Genomic DNA, 26,705 nt, shown 5'->3' with positions numbered 1-26,705 from the left:
TTTTTGTTGTTGTCTTTTTCCAGAGCTATAATCTACCAGTCTTCAAGTATGGTAAGTGGACTTCAGAGTTTAATCCAGAATTGTGTTAGATATGGAAGAATCTTTATTGAATATCTAACAGGTGGCTTTAAAGTATTTGTCCATTCTCATAGCAATGACAAACACAAATTCACTTATTTTACATATACATTACAGCTTGGCCATTGACATGCCTTACAAAGGCAACTAGGAACTTCAACGAGAACATTGAGACAATGATTGAAATTATACCACAGATATTCCTAATATAACAGAAAATGAACAAATTCATCTAGTATTATTGAACACATCCTGTGGTTTTCATATTAAAGAGTGGAAGGACTTCATTCTCTGTTGCGTGTTATTTATATCACAGTTGTTGAAGACCCATTGGGTGAGCTAAATGCGATACAAAAACCACAGCGTTTTGATGCAGTCCAAAATCAATACCTTCAGCTTGCATTGGTAATCAACTGCTAAAGTCAAGTATAGTTGGCCCTGCATACAATGTGAGGTGATTTACAAGGAGTTTACTGGTAGATGCTGGTATAATCTGGTGTGATGGAAAAAATGGGGTGTCTGGGATTAGCAGATATGCATCAGTCATTTGGCTTTGTTCTTTAACAGGTCTTGCTAGTTCAGCCCAAAGACAGTGGGGAGCTATGTGGCGATGGCCTCCATGATCTCGTGGCACAAACATTGGCAGAAGCCATAGAATACGCAAAGGACCAGGGTGGAGGGCACCAGGCTGACCAGGATCACTCCCATTGTAAGCTGCTGGATCATCAGCAAGTAGATCCCCAGTGGCAGAGAGCTGAAGTAGACCAGGCAGAGGAAACCCATCAGAAAGCGGGGAACCGAACGGGATGTCCATGCCCGGCACTTCTGCACGGGCAGGTGGCAAGGCAAGGAGTCCAGGCTGGCTGGCCGATACAAGCGTACCATGTTCAGCATGCTCATAGAGTCCGAGGACTGCGACTCTCCAGGGACTTCCATGATTGTGATGACGAGGCAATCGGAGGAGCTGTGGGCCTGCTCACCTCCGCTCAGGCTGTTGGGCGTCAAAAGGACCTCACCACTGGGTGCGGTACCGCTCTTTCGCGCTCGGTCCTGGTAAGTCAGAATGGCCAGAATGTTGCTGTCATCTTGAAGAAGCCAGATCTCCTCATCAGGGACGTGAGTCTCGTGGCGACAAAAGGGGCAGCTGATGATGCTCGGAGATGAGTCCAGCTCCACCATCTTCTTGAGACATTTGGCACAGACGCGGTGCAGGCAGCTCAACACCTTGGGCTTGCGGGCTCGGGTGTCAAAACGATTGTAGCAGATCTTGCACTCCAGTTCCTCCACTGTGTAAATCACAGGCGCCTGGGAGCCCTCAGTCTCTGAGTCGGACTTCTGGCTCATCCTGAGAGATTAAGTGCGGCAACAGCCGAGGGGACTGGAAGAGCCAGGAAGCAGGTGCGAATGTTCAAATTAAGCAGATTTTAGTACGCTATAGGAGCAGCACCTGAGCACTGTCCTTGGTAGCCCTTGTTTTTGTTTTTTTGAGTTTTGTTTTTTTTGCTTTGTGTTTGTTTTTCACCAAAAACAATTGCTTAAATTCATTTTTCCAAGAGCTTGCAGCACATAATGATGATTAGAGGTCCACAGAAGTCCTAACAGAAAGCCTAACATAATATATATATATCCATGATATGACACCCTGATATATTTATGACAAGCAAATTATGCTAAAAATACATTATAGAAATTCAGTTCATGCTAAATGAGTATCTTCATTCCCTGTTTGCATGCAATTCAAAAACTTACGTGGGTTTTTCCAGCATTATTTAGAGAAAGACAAAACCGAACAGACAACAAAGAAATAAATATATTGACACCAGAGAGGTCCAAAAATATTCCATTGCAGGGCTGTCAAGCGTCTGCCAATTCCTGTGAAATCAGAGTCTGGGCAAAGAGCAGGTTTTTGCGTTGTTATCCATAGTTGATTCTGGAATGAGGTGGAAGAATGGCAGATTCAGATAAAGTCAGCAGAATCATCTTGAAAACTGCCAGATATTTTCTTTCAGTAATGGCTACACTTGATGACCTTCAACTATGAATGCTCATATTGGAGTTCTTGAAGATATTTGTTCATTCTGCAAAAAAGAGAGAAGAGACAGATCTTGATACAATAAGAATGCAATTGATTCAAAATTGATGTCAACACTTTGCAGGGAATAGCTTCCTATCTAGACTTACCTTGTGTGAGTAAAACCCTTGTAATGTCATTGAGCCAGCACTGCTAAAAACCCTTTATATTCATCAAGCCCTTCCTATCAGGCGTATCAAAGTATCAACATAGGGGTGGGCGTGTGTGATAGAAAGCATGCACACTGCCCACCAAAAACAGTTGTAGTTGTTCCTCCTAGTATTCAGATTTATGGCTGATCATTGATCACGGTTTTTAAATGACAAATTCTTAAACCTTTACCCCAAGTATTTGGTTACATCTTTGTAATTAGAGCGAATGTTTCGAGGAGATGCTCAACAAACATAGGCGTGGCAAACAATTCAAGCGAAGACTGACGGAGAGCATATAAATATGATTATATATGTAATTAGCTCCTGTATTTCCTGATTCCCTGTGGACGTGACTCACTCCGATCTGACACTGAGAGGCAAACAAGTGATGCAAGTGGATGTTAACATAACAAGAGCGTGGCGAACATGTAAATTTAATTTCCCACAACGAAACATTTCATTGTTTTTTTCTGCATCTCTTTCCATGTCTCAAAGCGCAGGTTGTTAGAATTTGAAGCCGGTCTATAAATAGCATCCGTGCGGCGCTAGAGGATACAGTCCCCCCCCCCCCCCCCCCCCCCCAACCTTGATGACTGTGATAAGGACTGTCACACACTCACACACACACACTCATGTCCAACATTCGAGGACACAGAGATGCACTGAAATTATGACTTTGACATTATATGGCAGCTTGTCTCTAAGGGTTTTTCAGCTAGGTCACATAAATGGCAGCAGACAGTCTGTTGAATAAAAGCCAGTGGGTCAAACATGACATCCAAGATGAAGTGAGAGGAGCGAAGGTTAAAAGAACGCTATCGTCACACAGAATTTATTTGCCATTAAAACGGCAGCGAGTCAATACATGCTAAAGGCACATCTACATTTAGCTGAGTAATCAATGCCTTTGCAGTGGAATATATTAACTACGTTATACTTAGGTCATGGCTGCCGTTTTTGCAAGTGGCTTGTAAATAAAGGTTCTTATTCAGATTAGCAATGTGCTATTTTTAAATGCAATTTGTGTGATGCTGAAATTCAGGGGTTGGATCTGCACTTACCATTATGTTGGCTTTAGAAAACATTGGCAAGAAAATTGAGGGTGTGCAGCCCGGAATGGCAAGCATATGCATCTGCCTAAATTAGTTAATGCTTCCATTTATGGAGCACGTCTTATGAAACCTTTAGGAGTGGTATTTCAACCCAAAATAAAGAAATTATTTGGCTAGTTTTCAGTTTTCAGATAATTGAAAGATATGTTTTTCAATATTATGTTCATGATAATTAAGCACATCTTCCCCATGAATTGTGTTGTGTATATATATATATATATATATATATATATATATATATATATATAGAGTATTGTGCAAAAGTCTTAGGCACGTCAGTATTTTCACCCCCCAAAAAGGGTTTTAGGCCAGTTATTTTTATCTTTTGTTGTAGTGTATCAGTAGGAAATATCAGTTCACATTTCAAAACATTAATTTTGCCATTGATTGTAATAATCCAGTGAGATTTTTGAATGCATAAGGTGTCTGACAACAGCTGGTGCTCCACACAGAGATCTGATCTCACCATCATCAAATCTGTCTGTGATTACATGAAGAAACAGATGAAACTGAGACAAACTAAATCCAGAAGAACTGTGGCCTTGTCTCCAAAATGCTTGAAGAAAGCTTCCTGCAAAGATACCTGAAAAATGATGTGCAAGTTTACCTCGACAAAAGCTTTCTTAAACTTTTAAAAGCAAAGGGTGGTCACACCAAATATTGATTTTATTTAGTTAACAGAAGTAAATTGATAAATAAAATCTATTTATGACAGAGCCTAAAACTTTTCACAGTACTGTATCTTTGCAGGAAAGTTTCTTCAAGTGTCTTGGAGACACGGCCACAGTTCTTCTGGATTTAGTTTGTGTCAGTTTCATCTGTTTCTTCACAGACAGACTCGATAATGGTTAGATCAGATCTCTGTGTGGAGCATCAGTTGTTGTCAGACTCCTTGTGCATTCAAAAATCTCATTAAACTTAATGGCAAAATGAATGTTTGGAAATGTAAACTGATATTTCCTACTAACACACTACAGCAAAAGATATAAATAACTGGCTTAAAACCATTTTTGGGGGTGAAAATACTGACATGCATAAGACTTTTGCACAGTACTGTATATATTAGTAAAATTTCAAAACGAGCCTCCTCAGAGGGCTGAAACTAAATTCTGCAGGAAGGTACAGATCTCCAGGCGAAGGACTGATCTAAAACTAACAGAAAGGTCAAGTTCATCCTGAAGGGCATCTCTTTATATATCAATGGTAACATTTCTTCATTTTTATTGTTATTTAACTAGCATTAAATTACAATGTTGAAGGGATAGTTCACCCAAAAATGAATATTATCCCATGATTTACTCAATAAAATAAAAAAAAAGAGCCTTCTTGACTGAAGTGATAAGATTTATGAAGAAAAAAAATGTGCTTAATTGTCATGAAAATGTCCAAATGAAAAATAGACTTAATTGTCTTTATGCAAAATGTAGTTTCCTTTTATTATTATTATTATTTTGGGAAATACACTCAGAAAATCTCAATCCTGAGGTCTGTAATGAAAAATCAATTTCCATCTGTTTAAATCATTGTCTGTTCAGGATGTCTGAGTGTCATGTTTCTAAAATAATTGAATTTGAATAGTGAAAATGATGAAAAGTATCAGTTTGATGTTTGTCATCATCTTGCTTTGGTGACCTGTAGTGCCAGTAACGGCAGGAGACAATTGCGTCTGTGTGTAGGCTATGTGTTTGTGTGAGAAGCGGAAATAAAGATGCAAAGGGCGTTCACAGGAAAACACCATCTGTGTCCTGGTGCTGTGGGTTACATAAATAATACCAGCTCACCTGCCGGCTCCAATGTTTACGTCAGCCTTTTGAGGAGCATGCAACCCTTCTGAAATGCTTCTTATTTTAAATGTTAATTTGAACATATTAACCATAATTTTAGCTATTTTAATTACGTGCAATCTCTGTAACGACTTCATGTTTAGTTTAAATGGGATAAAAAAGAATGATGATAATGAATCTCTGAATTTAGAGTCTAGATGCATGTTAAGGATCACTGATCAGTCATTTAAGTCAAACTGGTAATTCCAGGCTGACAGACAATGTTTACAAACCAAAGATGACTAAAGTAGTTCAGTTAGATTAGATATGCAGATAAAGCCTATTTAATGTAAAACAATAAAAGGGCATCATTTTCTGAGAGCTCCTACTTGTACCACATAACCACCTGACTGCTGCAGATTTATTCTGGCGTTGATAGTGTTTCCATATAGAGCCACAAAAGTCATCTCTAATTTACGGTAATTACGACATGGCGTGAACGCAGCATTTCTTTTTTAGGTCCTGACCAAGACAGGAAGCTTTTTTGCGCTAGTGCAACAAAATGCACATTAGATGTGTAACTGATGCTTGAGAATCACAGGCGGGTAAAAGGGCTGAAAAGGAATGATCTAAAGTTCATCCTCAAGGGCGTCTCTTCATATATCAATGGTAACATTTCTTCATTTTTATTGTTATTTGCTATCATTTACGTAAAAAGCATTAAATTACTGTGTTGAAGGGATAGTTCACCCAAAAATGAAAATAATCCCATTATTTACTCACCCTCAAGCCACCCTAAGTGTATATTACTATCTTCTTTCAGACGAATACAATCAGAGATATATTAAAAATATCCTGGCTCTTCCAAGCTTTATAATGGTTGTGAAGTGGGGACCACATTTTGAAGCCAAAAAATGCATAAATAAGTAAAAGTAATCCATATGAATCCAGCTCCAGGGGGTTAATAAAGACCTTTTGAAGGGAAGCAATGTGTTGGGTTTTTTTTTTTTTCATTTTTGGGTAAACTATCCCTTTATCTATTGGCAAGATTTTAGAAAGGCTACATTACAACAGTAATAGCAATAGTTATCTGGCCTGTGTGGTTTGGCGATTATGAAAACAACATTTTTTTCTTTCTTTTTTTTTTGGTTTGAACTGCAAAATAAGACCTGGGATATGTATAAAGAAAGTCAATTGGATGATAAATGTCAAAAAATTATCTTAATTTTGGCACACCTTGACAGGAATGAGGTGCGTCATCAGCCAAAACTAAAGAGATTGAATGCACAACACAGGTAAATAAATCTCCTATATCAATTTATTTTGACCAGTAATTTCATTTATCCCAAGACTGACAGGAACTCATCGCACCCAGCGGAGCCATCCGGACATCAGTAAATGTACCTTTGTCTTGACAACTGAACGGAAGATATCTGACTGTGATGAAGATAAACTACTATAGAAGCATTACAGATGCATTTTCAGATCTGTTCAACACGTTAGAAGAGCTTTTTAAAAGCAATAACAAAGAGTTGCTATTAAATATATTGTGCAACCACGTATCTTTTACAGTGGCCGAACGTGCTGCAACTGTATAAAACATGCAAATAGAAAAAACAACAGCAAATTAAGAAAACATCTTCATCAGTTTGACAACACATGTGCTGCAAATACTCACAACACAACCAAATATAGAAACATGCTGCAAAATTTCACAATGCAACCAAACAAATGCACTGCAAATACTCACAACGCACATACGATCAGGATGTTAAACAAAAAACTCACCTTTCAGGTCATCGACAAACACCACTGACAAGTAGACATTGAATAATAAGCATGTCCCAGCCAGATTCGTCACTTGTTGTGTCCCCTTGAAACATTTCTGTTGTGGTCTGTGCTATGCACTGCATTTCTGTATTTGGTTGTGTTGTGACTATTTATTAAAATCTATTGTCTACTGTCAAACTGATGAAGATGTTTTCTTAATTTGCTGTTGTTGTTTTTTCTATTTGCATGTGTTTTCTTCAGTTGCAGCATGTTGAGCTCTCTCAGCCACCGTCTAAGGTATCTTTTTAAAGGGAACCTATTTCACAAGATGTAATATAAGTCTCTGGTGTCTCCAGAATGTGTCTGTGAAGTTTCAGCTGAAAATACCCCACAGATCATTTATTACAACTTGTCAAATTTGCCTCTATTTGGGTGTGAGCAAATACACAACGTTTTTGTGTGTGTCCCTTTAAATGCAAATGACCCCCTTTCCAGAAGAGGGCGGAGCTTTAACAGATCACGCTTCGGTTGCTCAACAATAACAAAGCTGGAGAATCTCACGCAGCCAAAATGAGGATTGTCAGTAACGGTGTTCAGCCTTACATTGTTCAAACCGGAGTCGACACTGATGGAGAGACTCAGGAAGAAGTTACAACTTTTAGCGGAGATCGGAGAAGAAAAATAGTGCATCCACCATTGCAACATAGTTCAGAAGATACACAAAGAGAACAAGAATCTAAAACGATGGAGAAGGATATGCTTCTTAGTTTGTTTTTAAATCGCTCTTTCCACACTCTTCTTCGACAACTGCACACTGTGCTCAGTACTGTGCATACTGCCACCTAGTGGACTCTTCTGTCCTGCTTGCGCATGCGCTGTTGTATGCGCACCGTCCGTGCGGTCTCGAAATTTGGGCTGCACGCGGATGGGGTGTACGCACCGTCCGCGAGCCCTCTGGATGATCGCAGTATACCCAGGGCTTAAAGCAGCCCAACATGGCCTAATCCCCTTTGTTACGTGTTCTTGGGGGCGGGGTTTATGTAAATGTAGGTGTTTGTGATGTCACCAACCTGGGAAGAAGCTTGTTGTAGTCCTTAAAAAGTGATTTCTGTAAAAGAAAATATCTCTCTTTGCATTGAACTTTGAGCGTCGTAACTTTGCAGATGTTGTTTATGCTCAAACAGCAACATTACACACTAACTAAAGTTAAAAAGTCATAATCAACCACCCGTTTAAACAAATTTCATTTAGGCACTGTGCAGAAGGTTCACTTTGTTTTTTTTTTGTAGTTGTTCCTGATTTTATGTGACAGCTCAGTGGTGATTTCACATGCGAATTAGCCATTCTATTCACTCAAGCGCAGGTTTAAAACACACACAGGTGACCAGTGGCCTGGAAGAAGGGGTATATCTACATGTGGGCTCAGATTTGGAAGGGAGATATTTTGTAATGGCAGCCACTGCTTGAAAGACATCAACTAAAAGTCGTAAATGATCAACCCGTCCTCAAGTGACCATTGGGTTTTGCTAAGACATGTCTTTTAGCAATCAGGAACACTGCCAGACTGAACACCATTGCCATAAATAAGTATAATCAGGGTTGAGGCGCAAAGCACTTCAAATCTTTCCATCTTTAGCACATGTTCTTCATGAAAGCTATTGAATCCTTTTAGACAATGATGTTGCTCTTAAACATATTATAGTTTTAATAATATGTTTGTGTCTCGCATCTAGAACTGACTCTTCAAAGTGGCCGACTCTATTAATGATGGCGTTCGAGAGGCTTTTTCAGTGAGGTAATTACAATTCATCCTCCACATAAGACATTATATAACATAGTAAGACTCTCTCTGCCTCTTACTTCTCTCGATGACTGTATTCACAGTTCATTAGTGAGAAATCTGATACAGATATCATGTACTCAGTACAATAACTCTTCAAATCAATCAAATTCTTGTCAGCTGACTTGTGCATACTGTAATCAAAGACATAGGCATGTAATTATTTTATTCATTAACTATTTTAGGCTACAGACTCGTATTCAATTAGGAGAATGGTTTTAGTATCCATCAGTTAAAATATCAAGACTTATGAGAGACGTTCAGTGCATTTGTTATTGATCCAGTAATGATAAATGACAGGAAAACCTATGCAAATTACCTTTAATTACATGAGCTGTTTATAAAACCATAAAAGTAAGATACTGTTTCATGAAATCACTCACAAACAATACATCAGTCTCTCAGCAATTACTATTATGCATCAATTAGATACAAATATATTTATTAGCTACTAATGTTTATCGCTGGTTTAGGTCCAACAGGTATTTTTATATTTATCGTTTCGAGTGAATTTTATTAAAGGGCAACAGAAGAACAGCAAACATATCCTACTGATATTGACAATCGACTCTAGTTTTTGCAATAAACAAATACAAGTAATCACATAAATAACGATGTCTGTCGCTGCGAACCGTGTGATGTTTTGTTATTGACGATTTTGCATCGCTTTTCTAACTCATACGTCGTTTTAAAATTTAAATGACAGCTCGGATAAATGTAATTAATTATTAAAACGAATTTGCCACACGTTTGCCTTTGGAAAAAGTCGCGTTCGGCGGCGTCTTAAATGTCCATCGAATGCGTTGCGAGGAAACGCAGCTATTATGTGTTGCAAATGCAAATAATCATTTGATTTAAATTAATACTTTAATGAACAGAATCACGGTTTGCATATACATAAATATATATATAATCCGCAGTTATCGCCAATGACACTCACCCTCAGGTCTTGATTGCGGCTCGTTTCCAGCTTCGTCCCTCCAGTCCGGTATTACAGTCGTCCATTACCGCTACATTTTCTTTTTCTCATCGCTTTGTGGTGAGTCACAGTCAATCTTGAGGTCCCATCTGTCCGACCACAACTGCTACATCCCCCTCATTGCGGTAATGCTACAGCACCAGAAGCTGCACGGATTTCTCCTCAGTGGTTGCTGTGGCAACAGGAACCAGCTCGAGCTCCGACCGGTGTCCACTGAACTAACGCGTTTGACTTTCTCTTACCGGACGCACGTGAGCGCTGTACTGCGAAGACAGGCTACTTTGACGTTGTTTTTCACACGCGAATGGGTCATTCTAAAATTGCACTGGCATTTCCTTCTGTTATTTTGTCTTTAAAATACTCATGAAGCACATATTGCATCTACTGTGCTGTATTCGCATAGTAATTAATTTGTCTTATATTTCATACAAGGTCATAAAGAAATGCATTTAATGTAATTGTGATGCATGCTCTTTTGTCAGTGCATGGTGTTACACTTGGGAACCAGTAACTCCCCTGACAGTAACACTTATTGAATCAGTTGACATGGCGGATGACACAGCAAAAACAACAAAGATTAACAACCTATTATAAAATGCATAATGGTTACAACACTGACAATGAGCCTAGAAGAACATACAGCTGTGAAATAAGGAGGAGAATGGCAGGGACGTAAGGAAATAGATAAATTAGTTAAATTGAACAGTTAAAATGTTCAATTTTAATGTAAAATGCTAAATAAACCGATGACGGACAAAGCAGAATATCAGTAAAAGACATTCATTTGAAAGGTAAAATTATTCTGACCTATATGCAAGCATATGAATATTTACTTACTGCCCACATATTTTATTTACTGCCCATATTTTAATTGAAGATATGTCATAATGAATGCAAATGTAATGATTTCACTCAACTAACCTATACATTTTAATGAAAGCAAAGATGTAGGCCATCTAATTAACGTAAATACCAAATAATAACCCCATTAATTAATTACAATAGATATTACATTTAAATATAATAACACTAGTAGCAACATGCCACTTGGGACCTTCTGTGCCAATACTGGGTGGCTCATCTTACCCCAAGGATCTAATTTTATCCTTTTACTTCAAAATAAAAACTATAACTTTTACTCCAAAGGTCTAAAAACATTAATTGTTCCATTAGCAAATAGACATAAAAATGTTGATATTCAACATAATATATATATCATCACTATTTTCAAGGGGCACAAAATGAGATAAAATGACTAAATTAAAAATAGCGCAGCCATTCGAGTGCTGAGATGAGTGTTTTTTTGTCATCTATGGTCAGGAGAAAAAGATTAAGTTGGGTGGCTCATCTTACCCCAGGGGTCTAATTTTATCCTTTAACTTCAAAATAAAAACTATAACTTTTACTCAAAAGGTCTAAAAACATAATTTTTCCACAAATCCCTCATTAACAAATAGACATAAAAACGTTTATAATCAACATAATATATCATTACTATTTTCAAGGGGCACAAAATTAGATAAAATGTCTAAATTAAAAATAGTGTAGCCATTTTTATCATCTATGGTCAGAAGAAAAAGATTAAGTTGGGGGGGTCATCTTGCCCCGGGAGGGCATCTTATCCCAACCTACCCTAAAAGTCTTGTGCACATGACTAATATAAACTAACCATGGTACATACATGATACAATTGTACAATTTTTCGCAGTTCTGTGGTCAGAAAATGCATTGGGATGTTTTAGATGCTGCTGTCACTGCTTGAAATGTCATGTCAAGCATTCATTTTGATTAAAAAGAAGGCATTCAAAGGTCAGTCCAGCAGATGGCGCCATTGTTGTTGCTAAGGAACCCTTATAAGGTGACATGAGGATGGACAGGTGTAAACGGCAGGAATCACTGTAAAAACAAAGACTCGCATCATTTGCATCTGTCATTCTAAAAATATCCGCGCGGCTCCTTTAAGAGTCTGACAGGATTATAATCGATTTGTTCCAATAGACGTTACAACTTAAATCATAAATCGTAATACATGAATTCGTTCTTGTAAACAAGTAGCACGATGAAAGCATAGCCTAGATGAAGTAGTCTATACTCATTAAATATGTCTATTATTCAGATGTGAATAAATACACGAACTTTGTTTATATCTGAGGATGTCTGAAGTCTTGAGCTTCTTTTTACGAGGACAGACCATGATAAAACTGACCGACTTTACACGAATCTCACTTATTAGTATGTTCTGCAGTTCTGAGAATCATTTTTCCATAACATTATGACAGAAAAAGAGTCGTATACCTGCTTGGTTATTCTTAGTTTCGGTCGCAGAGGTTTCTGAGGGAGTTTCTTTTCAAACAGGAAGCTGCTCAGCATCTCTCGCGCTCTCACACGCAATCGAATCATCAGTAGAGCGCGAGCGCAGCTGACTGACAGTTGGTTCCGTTGCCTTAGAAACTAGCGTAACTATCGCTAACCGTTTTTATTTCGTAGAAAACTATCGTGGGATCGATTCATTGAAATCTTTTCTCTTCTTTTTACTTTAAAAATAACTTTTTTTGAGGGAAAGTTGGATTGAAAACTTGTCCAATGAGTAATTTTTACGAAAATCCCGACGGTCAAGAAGAACTGGACTTTCCATTACTTTTCTTGTACAACCAACCTGGCAACGACTTACCTCCAGATGACCAAGGTTAGTCATTTTGATATCACTAATTGTTAATTATAATTTTATTTAGACATTTTGCCCATAACACGTTTTTTTTCCTTTATCTTCTTATAACTTAGCCTAATTATTTTACTTGTAGCCTATACAAAGTAAATAGTTGTCTTTGTATTAGTCATTTATCTTACCAAAAGATAACTGTAATACAGGAATGATACTTTATCATACCATGGTGCTGTACGGTTACCATGTATTATGATAGTCCAAGGTAATTCAAAGAATTCAATATTAACAACATAATATTTTTGATAAACCATGGTATTACCATGGTAACACTGTGCATTTCAGTTTTGAGTTGGAGTAGAAGATGCATTGGGTTCAAAAGTGGGTTACACACATTATGTGAAACCAAAGATGTAGTGGAAACTTTAACTGCAGCTAACCTGTTTTATTTTCAAGTATAAAAAGACCCTACTTAGTTTACAGGAAACATTCAGAATTTTCTGAATAGGTTGGTTATAATGCTATAGTGAAATGGCTAATAATGTGTTTTCACGCTTGTTTTTTGTAGCTGATGAGTCTGGCATCCCCTCCATCCACGGCACCAATCAAACTTCCCAGTGCATTCATCAAGACCCTTCTCTTTACGGTGAAGAGTCCATTTCCCAGCTTTCCCACCGTCTCCCTGCCAATGACCTTCTCACTTACGAGCAATCTGATCTCAGACAGTCTCTCGGTCACTCCTCCTTGCTTGCCGCCCACCCTGGAGCCCTCCCAGGCAACAGCCCGAGAATTGAAATCACCTGCCCTGAGCTGCACCACCATGACCATGTCCTCACCAACCCTGTGAACATCAATCGGCCGATGCTTACCGTGCCAGGCTACGACATGCCCTACAGGGAGACCCAATGCCTCAGTCCGGCTAGTAGCACCTCCTCTACTAGCTGGCATTCAGAAGGCTATTCTCCAGGAACGTACTCTCCCTGCATCTCTCCTGGAGGTGGTGAAGGAAGTCTGGTCGGAGTGACTGAAGCCGACCTTTGCCCGATGATGCAGGCCATCCAAGCCTCAGGTTCTCCCAACACGTCCCCTCGCACCAGCATCACAGAAGACACAGTCCTCGATCGCCGCTCATCCTCTCCACGTTCTCGCTCAGCTTCTCCGCAGGGCAAACGCACCTATGTTCAGACTCAAAATCTCCATTTTGGCGTAGACGAGCCCACTGAGTTATATGCACTGGCAAACTTGGAGGATTCCATGAACAACCTCAGCAGCTTGACTAAACCGATCCCTACTAAGATTGTCAGGCCTAATCTAGAGTATTCTGTCTACACGGAAAGCCAGGCAGGCATGTTCCCAACCATGACGGAAATGAAAAAGGAATTCACTATGGAATCGTGCTATTTCATGCCAGCCAACTGGTCCAGTCAGGCTCTCGCAGGGGTTTGTAGGTATGAAATAACCGATCGATAACCAGTCAGTGCAACAGTCTTATATTTATTCATTTAGCAGATGACTTTATCTACTTATAAATGAGTAAAAACTCAATCAACTGATTATAACCAAAGACTTTATATATAGAAAGACGGTGCACTCGTATTATTATGAATGAGAGAAAGTGCAACGCGCAATATGGCAGAATAAGTCCCGCCTTCTAAATAAAGTCATTGTGTCACTGCAGCGGCCGTTGAAGCTCCGGTTCCTATAGAAACAGTCAGACGCTCGCTTCCTATCCGCATGTTAAGTCGTGACGTAAGGAACGCCGTTTCAGGGTCCAAGCTCCGGCTCGTTTCACTTTAGAATGCCATCTCGATGAGCACTATTTATTCATATTAAACATTTAACATTTTAAAAAGTTAAACATTTAAAATACTTAAAGTCTACACAACAGTTTCCATGCTCACAGCGTCACTGACAATAATATTTTAACGATTTATAAGATGAATAGTTTGGTATGGAGATAAAGCTTATGATTATAATTTTTTGGTAGTATTACACCACATCATGTGTGTATATTAGCACCGTTTGTTGTTTTCTTGTGGTATGAGATAGAGCGTTTGGACCCGAAAGTGCATCCGCGTGACGTCAGACTTAACCGAATAGAGACGCGCGTTTAGGACTGCGCATGTGTATTGATTGATCCAAAAATTGATTGACTGCACATGTGCATTGATTAATCTAAAACGAAATGCTGTTTTTTGTCATGATTCAAGCATTTAGAAACAATGATTTGTGATTTCAAATATGAAATTTTAATCGAAAGCTTGGCGAACAGCTTTGGAGAATTTGATGTTTCCCCATTCAAAGAGATAGGAGCTGCATTTGCATGCGCAAGAAGCGTTTCAAAGATGGTCGTCGAATGAAATGACTTGTCTTAAAGGGACTTTGTTATAACCAGCACCACAACCCATAGGAAATGAGATTTTCCAATAGTGCGAAATAATGAGATTAAATGGAGAGTCATATTGGACACTTTTGGCTTCTCAAATTTTTTCCCTCAGTTTCACATGTGTCTCTTCTAGAATCTCAAAAATATCTCAAATTGTACCAAGAATTCAATCTCAATATAAACTCAAACATTTCAAATCGAATTCTCCCAGTATTAATGGATCTGAGCTGCTATCCATATTCAAACTCTTACTACGCGACTAGTTTCTCATTTTGCCTATTTTTATTTCTTCTAATGTAGTTTTGGAGAAACATCTGAGACAAAGTTAATGCTTACAAGACTGAGCAATAAAAGCTTCATCTAGGAATACCACATTTTAAAAATAAACCAGAATAGAGTGCAAAGCTCAGTATCAGATTAAAATGTGGATTTTTATTCCCAGATCCTTCTTATTATTAAGTTAGTAAATAAGTGATCTGTGATGGTTATTGTGATTGACTAAACAGATTCTCATCTCTTAGTATGCCAGTGGCGGCCTTGCCAGCGCTGGACTGGCCTCTCCCCAGCAGCAGTGAGCAGTATGAGCTCAGAATAGAGGTTCAACCCAGACAACATCACCGGGCCCACTACGAGACGGAGGGCAGCCGAGGAGCCGTCAAAGCATCTGCCGGAGGCCATCCTGTCGTTCAGGTAAATTGAGGACAGAGCTGTGTATTTAGAAGAAGCAAAGCCGTGGGAGGGCGGAAAGGTATTTTTTGTTTGGTTTTTTAAGGACATGTGGGGAGCGAATATGACAATTCTCGAGAAATGCTGCGTGTGAAAATGTGCACAAACATTTGTGTGAGCGACTGAAAGACCTGAAACTGTGTTGGCGAAACTGTCAGTGAAGAGCTTGATAAGAGAAACGAGGGGGAGACAAAGAGAGAGATAGTGCAATGATTGTGGTGACGTTATTTCCCTGTTACGGCGTGAAGTGCAGTGTCCACTTTTAGGGAAATGAGGATCCATGTTTTTGTCGTTGCTATCGCTGAGCCAATATGTCATATCATCTACACTGACTAAACCTTTCACTCAGCTAGTATGCATATCTCACACAGAGATATGAGATAAAAAGTGTTGACTTCATGCATACACTAAAAATCACAAAAATCTAGCAGATTCAAAGACACTGAGGAAACATTTGCATTTAATCACGCAGATACAGGAAATTTTGTAATGCAACCACAATCACACATTTAAATTTTTTATAGTTTATCTTCTTGTGTCAAATGTTAGATCATCCTTTGATAGTTAGCAAAGTGTGAAGCATGTGCAGATGTAAACTGTGGTTTATGAATTTTCTCAGTTGCGAGGGTACACCGGGACGGAGCCGCTGGCTCTACAGGTCTTCATCGGCACGGCTGACGACAGGAACCTCAGACCTCACGCTTTCTACCAGGTCCACCGCATCACCGGCAAGACCGTCACCACCAACAGTCAGGAACGAATATTGAGCGGAACCAAAATCCTAGAGGTGCCACTGGAGCCCAAGGAGAGCATGAGAGTTGTGTAAGAAGATCATGATATTACATAAAGTAGACCGGGGCTAGTTGTCACAAACGGAAGTATCTCAATAACTATGAGGTTTTGAGTCAAATATACAATTGTACAAATGCTTGTACTCAGCTCAAGTCAGCTTATCTTATCTACAGTACAGTATATAGCACTTTATAAAGTACAGATTGTTTCAAAGCAGATTTTACAGTTAATAAAGAGGAAAATAAGAGAATCAATGATGCACACAATGATGAGACAAATTCTGCTGTCAAGCAGCTCTAAAAAAGACAATGGTGTCATTATTATTATTAAGTCAGTTCAGTAAAGTTGAAACCAGTTTAATTCAGCTATAAGCAGCTCTACAGAAGGCAATAGTGTCTTTATTTAAATTCTGTTCAATAACAGTGTTGATATTGCAGAATTTGTTAATTACGAAACAAATTTTGTTTAGCTGTAAAGCAGTGGTTCTGCAGCTTTTATATTTGTTGCATTTTTTTCATGCTTCATATTTGTTTAAATGTAGCTGAAAACCTATTAAATAGCCTATGGCAGGTTCTCATTGTGACAACTTACCCCATGTAGTGTAAAAACATGCCCTGTGCAATGGTGGAAATGTTCAATAGCTGTTTTGTAGCACCAGAAAAGACTTTCAATAATAAACCTGCAGAAATATACTCCAAAAATGTGACAGCTAACCTTCACTATATCTAGTGTAGGATTGTAGATAGTTTTTGTTTCTTAGAATATCAAAAAAGGAAATCAGAATTGATAAAACATGAACAGGAAGTGATAAAAAGAGCAAGTGTTTTTTGAGTTTTGCCTGCTAAATAGATGTTCACATTTTTAGAGTTGACTGTGCTGGTATCCTGAAACTGAGAAATGCCGACATTGAGCTGAAGAAAGGAGAGACGGACGTGGGACGGAAAAACACACGAGTGAAATTGGTCTTCCGTGTCCATGTTCCTCAACCCGGAGGCCAGTGGCTCTCTCTCCAAGTGGCCTCGCAGACTATTGAGTGCTGTATGCATTGAAACTTTTCATTTCAAACTCATTATTTTAACCATACATTTTAAAGCATGTTTTTGCATGTATAAAATCCATTTTTCTGTAGAGAATTGACAAGTTGTCAACCGATTATAATTATATATATATATATATATATATATATCTTTGTTACATGTTACATGTTACATGTATTTGTTATAGTAAAAATAGTAAATTATGCAGAATTACATGCAACTAACCCTAAACCAAACCCTAACCTTATAGTAAGTACTTAAATACATAATTACACTATAACAAGGACAAAATAAATTGTAACCATATTTTATTATATGTTGTAGTTTACTCAAAAAATCTATAGATATTGGAGGTGGCATCATGCAGAATGTATACATCTGTTTTTGGCCATATCAACATGTTCAAATATCATATTTTCAATATTGAATGAATGAATGTTTTACAGCTCAAAGGTCGGCCCATGAGCAGCCCGCGGTAGAGCGTCAGGACATGGACCACTGTTCGGTTCTGGGTGGACTGCAGATGATCCTAAGAGGCCAGAACTTCACTTCAGAGTCCAAAGTTATCTTCTTTGAGAAAACACATGGTAAGTAAAACTCTTCTATGAGAGTGTTGTTCACACACTTACTTACTTACTGATTATTGTAAGTGTAGTGGTTAACCAATGGGTATTTCAGTGGCTGATGTGGCTGTTTAGAGAGCAGAGAGGTCATCAGTGGCCCCAGAAATTATTCGGACACTTAAGACATTAGATGATAGGCTATAATAAATGGCTCTTGATTTTATGATCTGATACAATAACATTTGGGCATTTTAAAGTATCCAAATCCTTTTTGGAGCCAGTCTGCATCTCTAGACTGAAAGACACACAAACTTTACTGTTTCATTTAAAATGAATCGGTGAGGGTAGAAATTCAGATAGGGAGATTCTAATCTCACTTTACATGAATCAATAACTTTCAAAAAAAGTTTACAAAAGGTGGAAATAGATCCTCAACTACTAATTTTGTACTGTAGCGTGTTAACAGCTCCAACCATCAACAAATAATTCTTTTAATATTTGACTTCTGCAGGCACTATCAGCCATCTGTGGAGAAAATTAGCATATGATTTGTTTGAAGTCGTATTGATGTGCTTTGCATATACTGAGAAAAATGCTGGTCCAGACTGGAGCCATGAAGGTCTGGGTTATATGGTAGACTGCAGTCTGGTTTGCAATAACACAAGAGTGAAAAAAAAAAAAAAAAGATAAGCCTTGCAAAGCTTGCATAAACACACACACATCTACATTCCCGCCAGTTTGTCTGACAATGTTTAAAGACGTCAGAAACCTCAACCAACGCCAACGCACTGTACATAACGTTAATTCTAGACCTATGTTTAATGGTAGGTGGTATGAAATACTTTTAAGAAGTACTTTTTAAATCTCAAAAACTACTTATTTTACAACTGTTATGCACTCACCTTTCATAACTTCATATTATTTTATTTTTAAAACCAATATTTACAAAGTACAGACAACTTACAATATATAGTCCATATACATAAACATAATATGGAAGTAGATGCATTAAAAAATAAAATAGATTAAATTAAATTAAACTGCTAGATGCTAAACCAAGTAAAGATTTAAATTCAATACATTTAATGATTTGAATAATTTGTGGAAACACCAGAAATGGTCCGTAATGTCAAGAATATTTTGAGTGACAGCATCCAGCACAGGCTGAGTGAAATCTCAGTGTCACAGAAGGACCATGAGGACAATAGCATATATTAGCCGTGACTCACATTGACATCCTATAGACACAACCTACACTTTCTGACGCAAGCAAAGTTTTTAGCAGCACTTTCCATTTAGGTGTGCAGTGCGGTGCGAGAGGATGTGGTTTGCTCTGCACCGATAGCATCTACAAGCACAGAGTCTCTTTTCTTTCCTGTACTCAAAGTGATGGTTGCAGAGCACAAGTCACATAGCAGGAGAGTGGGAGTTTCATCCACTATGCATGAAACTTTCTCTCTGTTGCTTATGTAGAAGTCACGGACCAGCTATTTGTTGTGGCTTTCAACAATAAATAGTGCGAATATACAAGGGCGTGTGTATGTGAACGGATGTAAATAAGTTCTGAGTTATATAAAAATACTCTACCGTTCAAAGGTTTGAGGTTTATGAAAGAAGTCTCTTATTCTCATCAATATTGTGAAATATTATTACAATTTAAAATAACTGTTTTCTATGTAAGTATATTGTAAATATAAATCATCACTCCAGTCTTCAGTGTCACATGATCCTTCAGAAATCATTCTAATATGTTGATTTGCTGCTCAAGAAACATTTCTGATGATTATTATTATTATTATTATTATTATTATTATTACAATGTTGAAAACAGTTGTGCTGCTTGAGATTTTTGTGAAAACTGATATTTATTTTTCAGGAAGATTTGATGAATAGAAAGTTCAAAAGAACAGCATTTATTTGAAATAGAAATCTTTTGTAACTTTATAAACATCTTTACTGTCACTTTTGACAAATTTAATGCATCTTTGCTGAATAAAAGTATTCATTTCTTTAATTAGTGTAGTGTAACTAGTGTAAAACCACCCTTCTTTAGGAAATATGCATCTGTTTAAAATTTTAGATGTTATTCATAAAGAATAAAAGAAGGGAATCTAATTTTTCAAATATTTATTGTTTCCATGCATGTTTTTTCTGCATTCAAATGCGTGTTTTGTTGTCTTAGTTGACTTACAGATATGGGAGGCGGAGGCGAAAGTTTACAGAGACAAAAGCACGTCTGTAAGTACTTCAAACTATTTGCGCAGTAAAATAATTAGTGCTGTCAAACGATTAATCGTGATTAATCGCCTCCAAAATAAAAGTTTGTGTTTACATAATACATGTGTGTGTATTGTGTATATTCATTATGTATATATGAATACACACAAGTACATGTACTTATTTAAGAAATATTTACATTTATACATGAGTATTTATATATTTATATGTAATTTATATTATATAGAAATATATTTTTGTCATATATATGTGTGTGTGTGTGTGTTTATTTATATATACGTAAATATACACAGTACACACACATATGTGACCCTGGACCACAAAAGCAGTCACAAGGGTAAATTTTTGGGATATTTTTTTGGGGGGGGATAGGACAATATTTGGCCGAGATAAGACTATTTGTAAATCTGAAATCTGAGGGTGCAAAAACATTGCCTTTAAAGTTGTCCAAATGAAGTCCTTAGCAATGCATATCCACTCGCAAAAATATATTTTTGAGATATTTATCGTAGGAAATGTACAAAATATCTTCATGGAACATGATCTTTATTTAATATCCTAATGATTTTTGGCATAAAAGAAAAATCGATAATTTTGACCCATACAGTGTATTGTTGGCTATTGCTACAAATATACCAGTGCGACTTATGAATGGTTTTGTGGTCCAGGGTCACATATATTATGTAAACACAAACTTTTATTTTGGATGTGATTAATCATTTGACAGCACTAAAAAAAATACATAATGGTCTTCAATAATGGTGTTCAAAAGTTTAATATAAGTTGTGTTCCTATCAGAACCTGCTGTTCTTGGAAATCCCTCCATATCGGGACTCCAACATCTACCACCCGGTCAAAGTCAGCTTTCACGTGCTGAATGGGAAGAAGAAATGCAGTCAGCCTCAAAACTTCACCTACACGCCCATCTCAGGTGCAGCCTTCGGTCCCTTTATGAACAAATAACCTAGCTATTTTGTTCCAAAACTGATCCAAATGATTTGGATTTTCTTTCCAGTGCCGCAGATTAAAGCAGAGCCTCTTGAAGAATACCAGTATGCACAGTTAGGCTGTACTGTGCGTCCCGTCATGGGCGTTTCTCCTCCCTCTTCCCATCTTGCGGACGGTTGTATGATGCCCTCCGGGCCGTCGTACCATCGACCTCAATCTGGCATGTATCCCGCTGTCCCACAACACCACCTCGAGCACGCATCCATTCGCTACCAGGTGCCAGGAATTCTCTCTGGCTCCCCGGGTCATGCTTCGTGTATGACGGCCACACATAGTGCGACCTCAGTGTCTACGTTTGTGTCTAACACCTACCAGCACACCATAGCAGGTGACAGCATCCAAACGGCCGCCTCGTTATTTCCCACCCTTGACGTGTCAGAGCTCTGCTCCGCTGGGGCCCATCAGAGGGCGTACGGCTCGAGGGCGTCCCCAACCACAGGGAGGTCCCCACCGGCCCGCAGCCATCAGCAGACATACCTGCCCGTGCAGCAGCAGAGAAACGTCAGTCCTGTGAGAGTCGCCATCAAGCAGGAGAACCTGGATCAGGCCTATCTGGATGATGGTTTGTGGGCATCATTACTCTGATCTGCTGCGCTTAATTCTGATACTTCAGTTATAATTACAGTCAGGTTCCAGAAGTACAGATCATATTCATTCTCTCATAAGGGAAATTGATTTTTAACAGTAACTTATAAACTGTTCAAGACAGATCTACTGTGAGCTACGAATTGATGGTATTTGCTTTCAACTTAAGGCTCGTTCACACCTATAAAGATAACAATAACTATATTTGCGTCCACACTAACAAACGATAATCTTTTTTATTGTAAGCTCAACACGTTTTTGCTGTTTTTGTTGCATTTACACGCCTTTAACCAGCAGATGTCCTCAGCAGGCTATGTTTGGAGTGAATAGCTAGTGTAATCGATCTAATCTAACAGTGAATTTAGCTGACAAAGTCAATATAGTGGCATAAAAACGACGCCTAGTCTTCTTCACTGCAACTTCAAAGAAAGCTAGACAATGTTAGCGCTGGATATCTGAGGTAATTTTATCTTACACAGTTTGCTAGCCTGGTATAGTGATCTCATCGTTAATACTTCTCACCATTTATTCTGATGGGATGACCGATTGTTATGCATATATATTTTCTTTAAAATATCCTTAAAAGGGGGTTCGACTTGTCACACAGTGGTGGATTTTTCTGAACCTTGGCGATTAACTTCTCTGCAATGTCTTCTGCCATTTTAAATGCGTGAGCCCTTAAATTAGAACGGATTCTGATTGGCTGTCTGTGTTTTATCGTTCAACAGCTGGAAAAAATCATTCTGAAAATGATCCCAATGATGTATTATCATTATATCTGTGGTGTGGACAGTGCTATTCTTTTATATTTAAAACTATATCTTTATCGTTATCTTTATAGTTACCATTCTTGGTGTGAACGGGCCTTTATTTTTTAAAATAAAGATGTTTTGCAGCGTAAATTCTGGTGAGAAACTACATTACCCATGATTCTGCAGACAAATCTCCTCCAGTCCAAAAAACAATTTAGTGCTCATCCTTTCCCATGAAGCACTGTGAATGACAGTCAGTGGTAACACTTTACAATAAGGTTTCATTAGTTATCATTAGTTAACATTAACTAAGAATGAACAATACTTCTACAGCATTTATTAGTTTTCAGCATTTGCTAATACATTATTAAAATCAAAAATCTTGTAAAGTGTTACCGAGTCAGTGTATATATTACTAGTTTCTTATTTCAAATTTTTTGTTTTTAATTTGTCTTTTGCAATGCTTCATGGAATTCTTTTATTAAAGCTGTTACACAGTCTTGTACCTTTGTCTTTTTGAATGATTTTCTACTACTTTTTTTGCTTCAAATATTTGCAAAGTTTGAATAGCAATATGCTAAAACACTCAGAACACCTTAGCAACGCCCTGACAACCACCTACAACATCCAAGTGTTGGACAGGTTCGTTTTAGGTGTTTTGTTTTCAATTTTATTGAAAAACCTTTTTGGATATCAAGTTTTAGTTTATACATTTATATCAGTGTATAAGGGAAAATATATATTTTTAGACATAGCTTTCTTTCAATAACGATTCTCAAGTCCAACTTTTGCCATACTTTTAAGTGTATTTGTTCGTTCAAGCTCAAGAAGAGTAGGCCTATTTGTGCGCTCTCTGAGTGCGCGCTACAGATGAAGCATCATATGTCGCACACCAGACACCGTTCACTGATCGAATGCATTTATTCTCCACATTTTATTTCAACATTTTTCTCGAAATGTAATTTTTTTTTAACACGTTTTTTCTCGAAGCACATTGACTTTATTCTCAAAATTTGTTGTTTAATGTTGACATTTTATTTACTTTTTTTCTCGAAATTTAACCATTTTTTTCTTGAAACACCATGACTTTATTATTAAAATTTGGTGAGTTTATTGTCAACATATTATTTCGACTTCTCAAAATTGTACTCGTTTTTTCTCTAAACAACTAATTTATTCTCAAAATTTGGTTAGTAGTTTATTGCTGACATTTATTTAACAAGTTTTTTCTTGAAACAACGACTTTATTCTCAAAATTTGGTGAGTTTAATGTTGACATTTTATTTACTTTTTTTCTCGAAATTTAACCATTTTTTTTTCTTGAAACACCATGACTTTATTATTAAAATTTGGTGAGTTTATTGTCAACATTTTATTTCGGTTTCTCAAAATTTTATGCGTTTTTTCTCTAAACAACTAATTTATTCTCAAAATTTGGTTAGTTTATTGCTGACATTTATTTACCAAGTTTTTTCTCGAAACAACGACTTTATTCTCAAAATTTGGTGAGTTTAATGTTGACATTTTTATTTAATGTTGACTTTTTTTTCTCAAAATTTAACCATTTTTTTCTTGAAACAACAATTTTATTATCAAAAATTGGTGAGTTTATTGTCAACATTTTATTTCGGCTTCTCAAAATTTTACTAGTTTTTTCTCTAAACAACTAATTTATTCTCAAAATTTGGTGAGTTTATTGTCAACATTTTATTTCGACTTAAAATTTTACGTGTTTTTTTCTCTAAACAACTAATTTATTCTCAAAATTTGGTTAGTTTATTGCTGACATTTATTTAACAAGTTTTTTCTTGAAACAACGACTTTATTCTCAAAATTTGAGAAAAAAAAGTTTAATGTTGACATTTTATTTAGACTTTTTTTCTCGAAATTTAACAATTTTTTTCTTGAAACACAACAACTTTATTATCAAAATTTGGTGAGTTTATTGTCAAGTTTTACTGCAGGCTTTTGGAAATCTAAGCTATTTGGACGATGACTGGTGATCTTTTATATGTAAATGACATTAATTAGATGTTGTTTACAACACAGAGAACTGAAACCATTCAGCTGCGTGCAAGTTCAAGATCATTTGCGATTTATAGATTTCACATCTGAAAGAGAGGCGTACACTCGTTTTCTGTGTTTACAATCATTCTCTGAATCACACGTACTCACATCTGAGAAATGATCTTAAGATCAAATTTAGGACGGTTTCTGCATAACATTTTATAAATGAGGCCCTGTCTAAATTTAACGGGTTTTTTTCTAAAAACACGACGACTTTATTCTAAAAATGTAATGATTTTATTCTCAACGTATTTCAGACTTTTTCCCTCAAAATTTAATGCATTTTTTCTCGAAACACAACAACTTTATTCTAAAAATCTAATAACATCTCAACAAGTCTCAACATTGTATTCTGACATTTTTGTTTAAATTTAACGAGTTTAATCTTGCATTATAATGACTTTAATCTTGAGATGTTTTTTTATTATTATTATTATTATTGTTTGGCCCTAATCCTCTTCTGTATTAATAACTTTCATTTAAATATAGGATTTTATATGGTGTATAGCATGCCACGCTATTGTGCCTAAACAATCACAAGTTGTTTGTTGATATAGCAGATATCAAGTAGTTTCTTTCTGAGGCCTGTGCACAAGTCTCTAATGTATGCCACTCTTATCAGACGGCGCTATATGGGTCAGTGCCTCAGGTTCTGCCAACGCCAGTTAAATATTGAGCTCCTAGCAGACCTAAAACACACACAGGGACAAACAGGACACACTATTGATCTTTCAGGAAAGCATTCAATCACAAAAGCACTCGTAAATAAACTTGAATTGTGTTATTCAAGCAAAGCCTGGTATAGTTGATATTGTGAGCCACGTTTTATTATTAGACCACAGATGTAGATTTGTTTGTATTTGCGGTGGATGGTGTAGGAGTTACAAAGCATCACGCCAACGCTTCAGCTTCTATTTCAAGCCGATTATACCTGTAAACGCTACCCCTTGTGTCCCCTAATCTAATTTTAGACTGAAAACTTTCCATTTTTAGCCCACTAACTTGCCTCAGCAGAAAAACAGGAAGCACAACCAAATAAAGTTATCAGGTTAAACTCTGTGCTGCCAGCTTGTGGAAGGTTAGGTGCATTGTTGAGTCTGGGTGGGGCGCAGACTGACTGCAGTGTCCGACCTTGCTTTCATTCACATCATGTGCATCATAAATATGTCTTGATAAAAGTCGGCAGGTGAAAATGGTGCAACACTTAGTAAAGGAACAGCACAGTGTCCTCAACAACATACAGCATGTCTGGAACAAAAACTGACATTTAATATTTAGTGTTGTAGGTTTGATCACATCAGTTTAGCGCAAACCACTAATGATGTTTTTGTTTTCATTTTCCCCTGCAGTGAATGCTGTTATAAGAAGAGACCTTGTTCATAAAAATAAGCTCTAACGTGGAAGACGGATCAACATCCCCTCTCGTGAAACAGCATCAGGCCGATGAAGACGTCTTGGCATTGATATCTATTTCAATTCCTTGTTTTTCATCATATCTATGATTTGTACACAAAAAGATGATTTCAGTAAGATCACGTTAGACATAATATCAGTGTGTTTTGTTATTGTTTATATAATGTTTATTTTCTCAAATCATGTTTTTAATCAAAGAGCGACCTTATGAAACATATTTATCAAAGTGTATTTCAAATAAAATGTTTTAAAGTGGCTGTTACTTTGTTTCCAAGATGCAAACCAGTCTGGCAGATAATTATGAGTAAACTGGATGCTTAATAGTTACTACTAGATATTCTGACAGCTGATGCAATAATTATGTTTATGTTTGTGTACTTAATTTATGTAAGCATTATGAATGCTTTTCTGTAATGTTTAAAATGCAAAATAGTTGTTCATACAGTTTGTTTCAAGAGCTCCAGATTCATGAAAATATTCTTAAGAAAAAGTGTTATTAATCTATAAATCAAGTTCATTATGAGTTTTAAACACAATTCTCAGATACGTAATAACATATGTTCATTAACCCTTTTTAAGTAGCAAGCATCTCTTAATCATGACGATTAGCACTCATAAGAGATTTTTATTCTCCAGATTATGAAAATAAAATGTATAGCTTGCATTATTATTCTGTAATGCTTACTTCAAACAATCCATTTAGAATTTTAA

At 37.1% G+C, this 26,705-nt stretch overlaps 2 protein-coding genes across 2 annotated transcripts; one reads left to right on the top strand and one right to left on the bottom strand.

The window, feature by feature from the left end:
• Positions 1-80: 80 nt before the first annotated feature.
• LOC125273342 (E3 ubiquitin-protein ligase RNF182) lies at positions 81-12,198 on the bottom strand. The gene is made up of 3 exons (XM_048198584.1): positions 12,061-12,198; positions 9,727-11,661; positions 81-2,156 (listed from the first exon to the last, which is right to left on the bottom strand). The coding sequence occupies exon 3, from the start codon at positions 1,420-1,422 to the stop codon at positions 679-681; it is 744 nt and encodes a 247-aa protein (XP_048054541.1). The 5' UTR covers positions 1,423-2,156; positions 9,727-11,661; positions 12,061-12,198; the 3' UTR covers positions 81-678.
• Positions 12,195-26,251, top strand: LOC125273340 (nuclear factor of activated T-cells, cytoplasmic 2). The gene is made up of 10 exons (XM_048198582.1): positions 12,195-12,451; positions 12,996-13,875; positions 15,335-15,503; positions 16,159-16,361; positions 17,197-17,369; positions 17,815-17,955; positions 20,114-20,169; positions 20,968-21,100; positions 21,185-21,739; positions 25,931-26,251. Exons 1-10 carry the CDS (start codon positions 12,349-12,351, stop codon positions 25,975-25,977), a joined length of 2,460 nt encoding a protein of 819 aa, XP_048054539.1. The 5' UTR covers positions 12,195-12,348; the 3' UTR covers positions 25,978-26,251.
• Positions 26,252-26,705: the final 454 nt, after the last annotated feature.

Source organism: Megalobrama amblycephala, linkage group LG8 (genome assembly GCF_018812025.1).
Source record: "Megalobrama amblycephala isolate DHTTF-2021 linkage group LG8, ASM1881202v1, whole genome shotgun sequence".
Classification (NCBI taxonomy): Eukaryota; Metazoa; Chordata; class Actinopteri; order Cypriniformes; family Xenocyprididae; genus Megalobrama; species Megalobrama amblycephala.
Note: the sequence above shows the minus strand (reverse complement) of the source record. Positions and strands in the feature narration are given on the sequence as shown.

Coding starts and splice junctions, on each gene's coding strand:
- LOC125273340 (XM_048198582.1), top strand. CDS start 12,349: ATGAGTAATTTTTACGAAAATCCCGACGGTCAAGAAGAACTGGACTTT. Junction 12,452..12,995: donor CTTACCTCCAGATGACCAAG/GTTAGTCATTTT, acceptor TGTTTTTTGTAG/CTGATGAGTCTGGCATCCCC. Junction 16,362..17,196: donor AAGGAGAGCATGAGAGTTGT/GTAAGAAGATCA, acceptor TCACATTTTTAG/AGTTGACTGTGCTGGTATCC.
- LOC125273342 (XM_048198584.1), bottom strand. CDS start 1,422: ATGAGCCAGAAGTCCGACTCAGAGACTGAGGGCTCCCAGGCGCCTGTG.